Here is a 10,494-nt window from a genome sequence, read left to right on the forward strand (position 1 = left end):
TGCATAAATAAGCCCTAGACCTTCAAAAGCACGGGCACAAACTCCTCAAAAGCTCACCAAGAAACTGGCTTCAGCTCTGCAGGAGAAAGAGGAAGCAGAGGAACCTTTCTGGTATCTCAAACATTATGCAAATATTTCACATGAATGCTTTTCTGCCTCATGAAACCAAAGCTCCTTGCACTTGGAAAACAGTTAAACCACAAAGCATCTTCCATCTGGAAAAATAGAAATTAAGCAAATAGTATTTGCAACATGTAGAAAGAAACTGGTAGATAGACTTTGCTGCCCAGTATACTCTGTATATTGCTGGAAGCTTATCTGCAACATTTAAGCACACAAAATATTTGTTTGCATTGGCCCCAAAAGATGTATTTGGAAACCAGGATAGTGGTTTCCACGGTCTAAGTGGTGAAAGAACACTGTAGTTTGAATGTGACTTAAGACAACCTCTATTTGGCATGTATTTGGGTTAAGTGTGAACGTGCTACCGCAGGATACCAGGCTGGAAGGGACCTCAACCTTCGCTTCCTTCAACGTTGAAATGTAATCTGTTTATGGTGATTCCTACCAGGATTTTCCACCCAGACAGCTAACACAGGTACATTTTCCATAGCAAAAGCACTGTCCAGATCCTGGCAATCTACAACGCACCAAGCCCTATCAGGATGTCTCTGAGATACAGACACATGTGAGATGATTCTACTGATTAGGTAGACACTAATCCCAACAGTAATCCTACCCAAAAGCAAAAATATTACAAATTCTTCAGAAGGCTCCACAGTGTAAATCTATTGCAGGAGGTGGTATTATTAAGGAGTGTTTCTTCAATGTTTTGCAGGTGATACACACATCTATAAAAACATACAGTTACAATTCAATCCTAAACAGCTGTAAACAAAATTTACTTTAACACTTTATATAGGCAAAAAAAAACTAGATGTAGAATTTTTCATATTACATTTATAATAAAAAAAAAAACCCCAACAATATTTTCAAATCATTTTATCTGTGCAAGGAGACATCAAATTACAAACAGCCTCCAGGGTCCTTTCCTCTTAAAACTAATTTCCCACAGGCCTAAGAGCACAAGCAGGCGCTGTTTCTACATTACGAACGTGGAACCAAGTTACCTTCTTACTCCCACCTCTTGTGTACTTGTTATAAACAAAATACGTTATCTTCCCAAGCTTTGCCATAGAATCATAGAATGATTTGGGTTGGAAAGAACCTTAAGATCATCCAGGTCCAACCCCCCTGCCATGGGCAGGGACACCTCACGCTAGACCATGTCGCCCAAGGCTCCGTCCAGCTTGGCCTTGAATACTGCCAGGGATGGAGCATTTACCACTTCTTTGGGCAACCTGTTCCAGTGCCTCACCATCCTCACAGTAAAGAACTTCTTCCTTATATCTAACCTGAACTTTCCCTGCTTAAGTTTAAACCCATTATCCCTTGTCCTACTACTACAGTCCCTAAGGAAGAGTCCCTCCCCAGCATCCTTATAGGCCCCCTTCAGATACTGGAAGGCTGCTATGAGGTCTCCACACAGCCTTCTCTTCTCCAGGCTGAACAGCCCCAACTCTCTCAGCCTGTTTTCGTACAGGAGGTGCTCCAGCCCCCTTATCATCCTCGTGGCCCTCCTCTGGACTCGCTCCAACAGCTCAATGTCCTTCTTACAGCAAGGACACCAGATCTGCACAAAGTACTCCAAGTGAGGTCTCACAAGAGCAGAGTAGAGGGGCAGGATCACCTCCTTTGACCTGCTGGTCACGCTCCTTTTGATGCAGCCCAGGATACGGTTGGCTTTCTGGGCTGTGAGCACACACTGAAGCTGGCTCATGTTCAGTTTCTCATCAACCAACACCCCAAAATCCTTCTCTGCAGGGCTGCTCTGAATCGCTTCTCCGCCCAACCTGCAGCTGTGCCTGGGATTGCCCCGACCCAGGTGTAGGACCTTACACTTGGCTTGGTTAAACTTCATAAGGTTGGCATTGGCCCACCTCACAAGCCTGTCAAGGTCCCTCTGGATGGCATCCCTTCCCTCCAGCGTATCAACCGAACCACACAGTTCGGTGTCGTCGGCAAACTTGCTGAGGGCGCACTCAATCCCACTGTCCATGTCACCAACAAAGATGGTGAACAGGATCGGTCCCAACACCGACCCCTGAGGGACACCACTTGTACCTGGAAACACCAAGGGGCACCTTATGTCTAATCAGCTTCTTTTTAAAAGCCAGTGTGGCTAGAATTACTCACCAAGGAATTACCTGACAAATCCTATTAACATAAATGGCATTTACTGTCGAAAGTAACCAGATTAACACCAGGAACTAACGGTGTAAATTAAGACCATGGGCAAATTAGCACCTTTACAACTACGACCCATTTTATTGATAACATTTACAGGAAATATCTATCTGCTGTTGTGTTTCGAAAGACTCTTAATAACTGAATTCTATAACTTATTTTTTCTTAAACTTCTGTCTAATAAAGCCTCTTTCAAAAAAATAGCAAAAACAAGTCCACAAGCATTTTCTCTCTACAAATTTGGAAACCCAAATAAGGCAACAATGTTTAAAGTTTTAAAGGTAAAATTGATTCCATTATCCACAGAAGAAAGCAGCAAATGACAAAATGAACTGTGTATTTTGTTGGCTTTTATAGAGCCCCCTTTATTCTGCCCATGCTTCTCAAAATCTTATACTTTAGGCTCTAACCAATATTGACATATATTAAATCATATCAATAAGAAAGGTAAGCAGACTTTTCCCCAAAGCTGTAATCACTTATTTGTCAGGAGTTAACTGCTGAATGTACCCAGCTCCCTAAGTATATAGACATCTGTTTCATAGCAGTTGTATAATTCAAGTAAGGTCCTAACACAAATAAAGCTAAATTGGCCACATTGCCCTTCATGCAGTAATTTTGTATGGATGAGCTGTCATTTTAAATTTGACTGAAAATAACTGTAGATACCTTAACTGGATTAAAAAGAAGAACTAAGTCACTTCTCCATAATCAAGCCAATTACTGAGCAGCAGGGATCCACTTCATCATCAATTAATCTGTTCAACATGATCACTGTTCAATACATGCAAAATGAGAGCTGCATTTAAAGCACCTCAATTAACTCAATGCATAACAAACCAATCGGGTGAAAACTTTTCTCCTAGTTTCATAAGACACATTTATAAATGGGCAATTTTGCTTTCAGAAATAAATGTTTCTTCAGTATGAAAACAATTTGGAATTTTTCCAAATAAAGGGATTTATTTTAAAACGAAATAGTCACCTATATACTGAGATATTAACCCCCTAAATGGGGGTCAAACAGTTCGCACAACACACACATGGCTTTCCTAAATAACCATGCTTAGTGACCTCTCCAAAACACCTAGAGCTCCAAAGATGACAAAAATCTACTTAAGAAGATGGTATTTCATTTATCTTGCAAGCAAATATAACTGGTCTAAGTATTTAATGCACCTATAAAGTGAGTTATTTCTAAACAAGTGCCCAGTAACTTTGCCACTAAAAATACACTTGTCTACAGCATTTCCACAGAAAGAACAAAACGTGAGCTCCCAGAAGACCAAGTGGTTTTTTCTTCTGCTGTTTATAGCAGTTGCTCTGGTGCCTTTGAAAACAAGCCCTGTTCCCAGAAGCAGTCTCCGCACTGGGAATCCAGGCATAGCAGCTCCGGGCACATGGGGATGCGAGGCCAGAAGCCTGCCAGGATGGTGAGGCTGGAGCACGGCAAGACGGATGGGGGTGCTCCTCTGGAGGACAATGCATATGCTTCAATGCTGGCGTTTCAAGCCCTCTCTGCTGAGCCAGGCAGAAATACAAGCTCTTACATCAGTGCAAAGAAAGCACGAGCCTTCTCTAAAGAGGGGAACCTGGAATTCCCTGTCTCCTGAACTTTACGCTGTTTCTAACTCTCAACAGGATACTAGTGTTAAGCTCAAGATAATGTAAGACACACCAGTAATTAAAATAACACCTTTTGGAAAGGCTCGGGGGTTTTTCTGCTTACTTTTGTTTGCTGTGGTTTTATTTTTGTTGGGGTTTTTTAATAGACTGGGGAAAATATTTAATAAGATGCTGAATCCACGCAGTAATGGAATTATGGAAATGAGACTATCAAACACTCAGCCAAAGATAACAAGGAACAAAGAGGCTGGGTTCTGAAAGTGAAAACCATTCCTCTCCAGTCTATTAGATTAGCCTGAGACAGTCAACAAGACAGCAATTATAGAAAGTGACGTGATGAATAGCATTTATATGGTCTTCCAAAAAGTCTTTACTAAAAAGACCCAGACAGCAAGTTAAAGAAAGTTCTGCAAACATTACATAGCTTTGAGGCTGGAATCCAAGGCCAGGGCTAGACACTAGCTAACCAAGGAAACCCCACCACTGTGTCCTCACATTACCAGGCTTTAGCAAGTTTGCTTTGTAAAACCTTTGTCTTCAGCGAGGTGAGGGCCCAAAAGCACAGAGGACAACCACACTTGGACATACCATGGACAAACTGGCTGAGAAATGACTGAGAAACAACTCTACATTTAGTAGACATCGGTCTCACAAATTGAGTCACATTTTATGAACTTGACAAGCATTTCCACCAGAAATTCGCTTGATAAAGATAAAGGAGGTGAAAGGGAAAAGAGAGACATCAGAAGAGTTTATTATTCCTCTAAAAGAAAACAGAGGACATAAACACTTTTGCGTTCCTGAACCCTCTTACCTGTTGAAGGGCACTTAAAGGTAGGATTGTCCTCCGCTGCAGGCACGCTGGGAGCCTTGCAGGCAAACCTCTGCTGGTGCTGCTGCATTTGCTCCCCGGGATGTGCGGCATCGGCCTGACTCACTTCGCTGGGCTGAGCCATCCGACTGTTCCCTGTGCTCTCCATGGAGCATGGTGCACGCTCATGGGGACCCGCAGACATCCCAGAGTCACCTCCAGGGAGGGGTTTGTACCGAATAGCCAGGGAGCCCACAGCAACAGGGCTATTCACAGCAGAAGGGCGCACCCTCGGCAAGTCAGGCTCATCATCTTCAGGGATCGGGTTGTACCATATTTCTCCTTCATCATCTGCATCATTATCCTCACCCAAGTCCAAAGCAGGGCTCCTCAGCACGGCAGGGCTCGCGGTACCACCGACAGGAGCGCAGCTTCGTATGGGGCGCTCCCGCCCCACCGGTGACACGGAAGGAACCTGCGGCACTGGGGGTTCAGGCAGTGGGATGGGAGATTTGGGTACCGGGATAACAGCCCCGTGCATTTCCTTACAGGCATTTTCTTCTTCCAGAGGAGGAGGAGGAGGAGGTCGGTGCGTGCTCTGCTGCAGCCAGCTGCGTTTCTTAGAAACAGTGATGCTGTTCATTGGCAGCCTGTGCTCAGGGACTGCGCTGGCCTGGGGGGACTCGGGCTCCTTCCTGCTTCTCGAAGCTATGTAAACATTTTCTATTAGATCTGTTCCCAGAAAGAAAGGCAAAACAAAAAAGGAGAGGGAAACACAAATGTTTAGAATATCGTTTTGCTTTCAACAGATGAACACACAAGCTGTTGTATGACATTTGCATTAGACCTCATCTGAAAGGACAGAAGACAAGTTGATGTGATCATAAAATTAGATTTCAGTCTGTCAAAACAGAATGTGCACATAATTAATAAAGAGGCAGACTTGTTTGGCTGTGTTTTTAACACCATGTAATTTAGATAAATGGCAGTGAGATAGCTCTGCTGAAAGGTCACGCATACTTACACAGAATGGCTGGGGTTTTCCACTAAGTTCAGGTACAATTGGTTTGAAAAGTTGTTACATGGTATTTCTCCAGTTTACTGACCAATGAAGAAACAGACCTTACTTCTGGTACAATGTACTACTCAAATGGCTACAAGAAACCAATACAGATTCTCTTCTAGATTTATATATAAATAAAGGTGATGCTATATCTTGCACAAAATCCTCCAGAAAGGACTGTCTTTATCAGCTTTATCCTATAATTAAGACAGAAGCAAGCCCTGATTTGTAGGGAATAAAACCATCACGAAAGGAAGGAAGGAGAAAGAAGAACTCACAGAATCACAGACTGGTTTGGGTTGGAAGGGACCTTAATGATCATCCGGTTCCAACCCCCTGCCATGGGCAGGGACACCTTCCCCTGGGGAAGATTGTCCCAAGCCCTGTCCAACCTGGCCTTGAATGCTGCCAGGGATGGGGCAGCCACAGCTTCTCTGGGCACCCTGTGCCAGTGCCTCAGCACCCTCACAGGGAAGAACTTCTCCCTCACGTCTAATCTAAATGTAGAAGAGTTTTTAAATATCTAATGACACACCAAAAATTTAATGCAACACCTAATCAGATCCCACTGACTGCTCCCAAGACTTGACACTATTTCCTTAAAGCAACAGCCAAACATTTAACTATGCATCCAAAAAGCCACCTGCACTTGAGCCCCTTGTCAGAGCATGTCCAAGCAGCCCACTCTGCAGCAGTGGCAGTCTGCAGGGCACCAAATGCAGCAGCACATCCCGTCCAGGCAAGCACCAGTCCTGTCACTAGGACTGGAAGGAAAGCTGCAAATACATTCAAATTATAAACAGGGAACGGAGGCCAGATAACCCTCACACTCCTCTGTGGAGAAGAACAACCCAGACAGGGTTTGCTCAGCCACTGAGACTGAATGGGGATAACTGGGTTCTCTTAAAAACAAAAAGACAACTTGTTTTCATGTGAAGCTCTCTGCAGTTCGAAATTCCAGATGGGAGCAGTTATTTGATACTGCTTGAACATTATTCTCAGCAAAAAATTATTTGAACACCAATCACAGATGTTAAAACAGGGACACCTCTCTGGAGGATTCAAGGAGCGGCTCTGCAAATCCAGCGAAGTTCGCTGCAGACAGGGAGACAGGAAAAAGACTGTCACTTGAACACCTCCCCTTCCACCCTCTTTTTAGGTTTGTACTTTAATGACGGAAGAGATCCTTGATAAGATCTGGTACACCGTTTGATGAAAGATTCAGCAGTTGGTGATTTTTTTACAAGTGAGGTTTACTTGTTTAGCTAAACCACAATATGAACACCGTTTGTGATTTGAAGAATTAACTTGGTTCAAAGAATTAACAGAATTAACCGTGCTCATTTTGAAGCCTGTGCACATCTTCACTGAAGTGCTTTGCTACACTGGGGTCTAAGTCAGTCCATTAACAGAATTGGGGGAAAATGAGGAAACAGGGCTGAGGAAGCAGATCTCTGGCAAAGTTTCAGTGATTTGGCAGCAACTGTATTCCTTCCCCCACCCACAGCCTCCAAATTTAAGTGTGCCATTGCAAACGTTCCCCTTGATACAAATTTCACTACTATTTCAAGTAAGAACTAACCAGAAGGACTAATCTGCAGGGGGCACAGGGCTATGCCTGTATTTCCAAGAAGCCAGGTTGGATCAGGCACTTCTCGGGCAGGCATCCTCCTATCTCAAAGCCCTCCACTTCTGCATGGACAGCCCAAGGAGCAGTGTCTGCTCCAGTAACATAAATAGATGGAGCATCCAAGAGCTGTATTTCCATACAAAAAAAAAGGATCTGCTACTTCCTGCTTCACTGTAGCGACACAGGCCCATCTGCACTGGTTAAGGCAGCCCACAATTCCCAAACCCGCAGGCTCCTACAAAGTACAATGTGCCTAAATATACACCCAGCAACACATCTGGCACCAGCCTCAGGCTGCCCTTTTGGTCCCAGCAGCAGTGAGCGCACAGAGCAAACTCAGCTTTGTTTCCAACATCCACCCAGGCATCTCAGTAACAAACCCTGTGCAAAAGCTCACTGCAAAAACCTTATTACCAACCAGGCACCTCCAACAACCCTGCTGCTGGCAGAGACACTGCACCTATCACACCTATTCACAACCACCCCATCCCTGGATGAGCCAGCACACTGCCAGGGGGTCATCGATTGCAAATGTTCACTGAATCCCATCCAAATGATACACTTATGTGCACATTTTCCAACTGCAGCTTTTGCAACTGACAGCAGTACCTGCAACCACCGCTTCCCCTTTATTCGAACTTGGCCATGCTCCTGAAAGCCCTTATGCCTGTGTTTATTTTAGAAACAAACTGTCTCACATGCAAGTATCTGCACAACCAGTGGTTCGATATCACAGAGCAAGTTTTCAACGTCGTTAACTGTTATAGTAACGAGCTGGTTTTAAATAAATACAAAGCGCTCCGACATAGACAGGCCAGGCACATACTTCTTGTTCTAGAGCAAAGTTCCATTCAGCAGAATGCTGCCTACTCTCTTGTTAGCACTTTAATATATTTAATGTGTGTGCAGTACTTTAATACTTTTAATGTAAAAACAGACCAGGCCTCCACACAAAATACAGTGGTCCCTCTCAAAAGGTGTTTAAGCAAGAAAAATAAAAAGGAAAGAGAAAAAACACAGGAATTTCCTTCACCTTCCACTCTATATACAAAAAATTGCACAGATCAGTATTTAAAGTTAAGCCTTTATGGTAACAACACATATATGCTCATCTATGAGCAAAACCAAAGAACTTCAACGTTCCAGCTCAACTGAGGTCAAGACTGATACTCAGCCTACTACGTAGGTATATAAATATTTCAACATAATGCTGTGCACTGCTTTTCCAATCGTAAGGAAGAGGGGAACAGCTTTTCCAGCCTCTCCATATACGGATCAAACAATCCACAGTTCTGGCTGCTCTTTAAACACGTTTTCTTTCACTACGTTTCCTAACACAGCTACGAAATATAACAACCGCGTATTTAAACGCAACAACACTAAGACTAAAAATTGATTTGTAAGCTTTCAGCGGGACCTTAAACAAACACAAACGCAGGCAGCGAACCCAAGCCAAGAGTGACAGAGACCCGCGCGGTGAGGAAGCGCTGATCCAAAACCGAGAGCCCCCCGCGTTAACGAGGAATCCTTATTCCCGATAGGAGCAGCAAACACTGACGGGACGATGCTATCGGGGCTGACTGACTCCAGACCAGCTCCCCGCGGGGCTCCTCGCCCCTTTCGCCCTCCTCCCCTCCGCGCCGCCTCAGGCGGAGGAGCCCCGTCCCGCAGCCACTCACCCTGCGGGGCGCACACCCCGCCGTGGCGGTGCCCGGCGCCCGCCGCCCCTCGCTGGGACCTCCTGCCCCGCAGCTTGGAGAGCGTCCTGCGGAGCGGGTCAGCCATGCCTGGGTGCTGCGTCCCCGTAGCCTTCAGCGGGCGCTGCGCCCCGGCCCGCGGGACCCGGCAGCCCCGCTGCGCGGCGGCGGGAGCGCTGGGCCGCGCTGCCCCATGGCGGCGTGCCTCCGCGCTCGCAGCCCCGGCTCCGCCGCGCACATACCTCGCATAGCTGAGCGGGGTGAGAGGGCGCCCGCAGCGCGCATGCCCGGCCCGCCCCGCCCCGCCCCGCCCGTGAGGGGCCAGGGCTGGTCCTCACCTAACCGCCCCGGCCCGGCTGAGGGGAGCCGGTCCCGGTGGTTGCGGGAGGGGGCTCGGGGGCCGCCCTGCCCGGGCACGGGCTTCCCAGCAGTTCCCCGAGTTGTGCGCTGAGTGTCCCGCACTACATAGCGGAGTACCATCACCTGCCTTAGCCGTGTGCACGGCATGCCTCGCCAAAGGAGACACAGCACGTTTAAAATTCCTCACAGAATCAACTCGGTTGGAAAAGACCTTGAAGATCGTCAAGACCGACCGTTACCTCAGCACTGACAAGGCCAGCAGTAAATCATGTCACTGAGAGACTCATCTACATGATGTGTGAACACTTCCAGGGACGGTGATTCCACCACTGCCCTGGGCAGCCTGTTCCAATGCCTGAGCACCCTCTCTGTGAAGAAATATTTAATCTAAACCTCCCCTGGTGCAGCTTGAGGCTGTTACCTCTTGTTCTATCACTTGTTACTTGGGAGAAGAGACCAACCCCACCTCACTACCACCTCCTTTCAGGTAGTTGTAGAGAGCGATAAGGTCGACCTGAGCCTTCTCTTCTCCAGACTAAACCCCCCCCAGGTCCCTCAGCCATTCCTCATCAGACTTATTCTCCAGACCCTTTACCAGCTTCATTGCCCTTCTCTGGACCTGCTCCAGCACCTCAATGTCTCTCTTGTAATGAGGGTCCCAGAACTGAACACAGGATTTGAGGTGCAGCCTCACCAGTGCCCAGTACAGGGGATGATCACTGCCCTGGCCCTGCTGCCACGCTATTGCTGATACAGGCCAGGATGCTGTTGGCCGCCTTGGCTGCCTGGGCACAAGCTGGCTCGCATTCAGCCGGCCATTCCCCCCAAAACCCCCACATCTGTAAGCTGCAAACTTATTTTCTCCTCTGTGCATGTGGCAGTTCTCGCTCCCTGACAGGTTTTCGGACTGTTTCCCTGCAGCCTCACTCTCTTGCAAAGCCTTTGCACCATCCTTAGCAGAGTTAATGCCAGCAACACAGGGACAAAGCTGGCCTCGGTG

At 46.6% G+C, this 10,494-nt stretch overlaps 1 protein-coding gene across 1 annotated transcript in view; it reads right to left on the reverse strand.

The window, feature by feature from the left end:
- SYDE2 (synapse defective Rho GTPase homolog 2) overlaps window positions 1-9,307 on the reverse strand; it is a 28,560-nt gene extending 19,253 nt beyond the window's left edge. The window contains exons 1-2 of the mRNA XM_030493553.1: window positions 9,117-9,307; window positions 4,748-5,476 (exon numbers count right to left, since the gene is read on the reverse strand). Of these exons, the coding sequence (XP_030349413.1) occupies window positions 4,748-5,476; window positions 9,117-9,222 (835 nt within the window). The 5' untranslated portion in view covers window positions 9,223-9,307. The remainder of the gene's footprint in view (window positions 1-4,747; window positions 5,477-9,116) is intronic.
- Between the last annotated feature and the right edge of the window lie 1,187 nt (window positions 9,308-10,494).

The sequence above is a fragment of the Strigops habroptila genome, chromosome 8, assembly GCF_004027225.2.
Source record: "Strigops habroptila isolate Jane chromosome 8, bStrHab1.2.pri, whole genome shotgun sequence".
Classification (NCBI taxonomy): Eukaryota; Metazoa; Chordata; class Aves; order Psittaciformes; family Psittacidae; genus Strigops; species Strigops habroptila.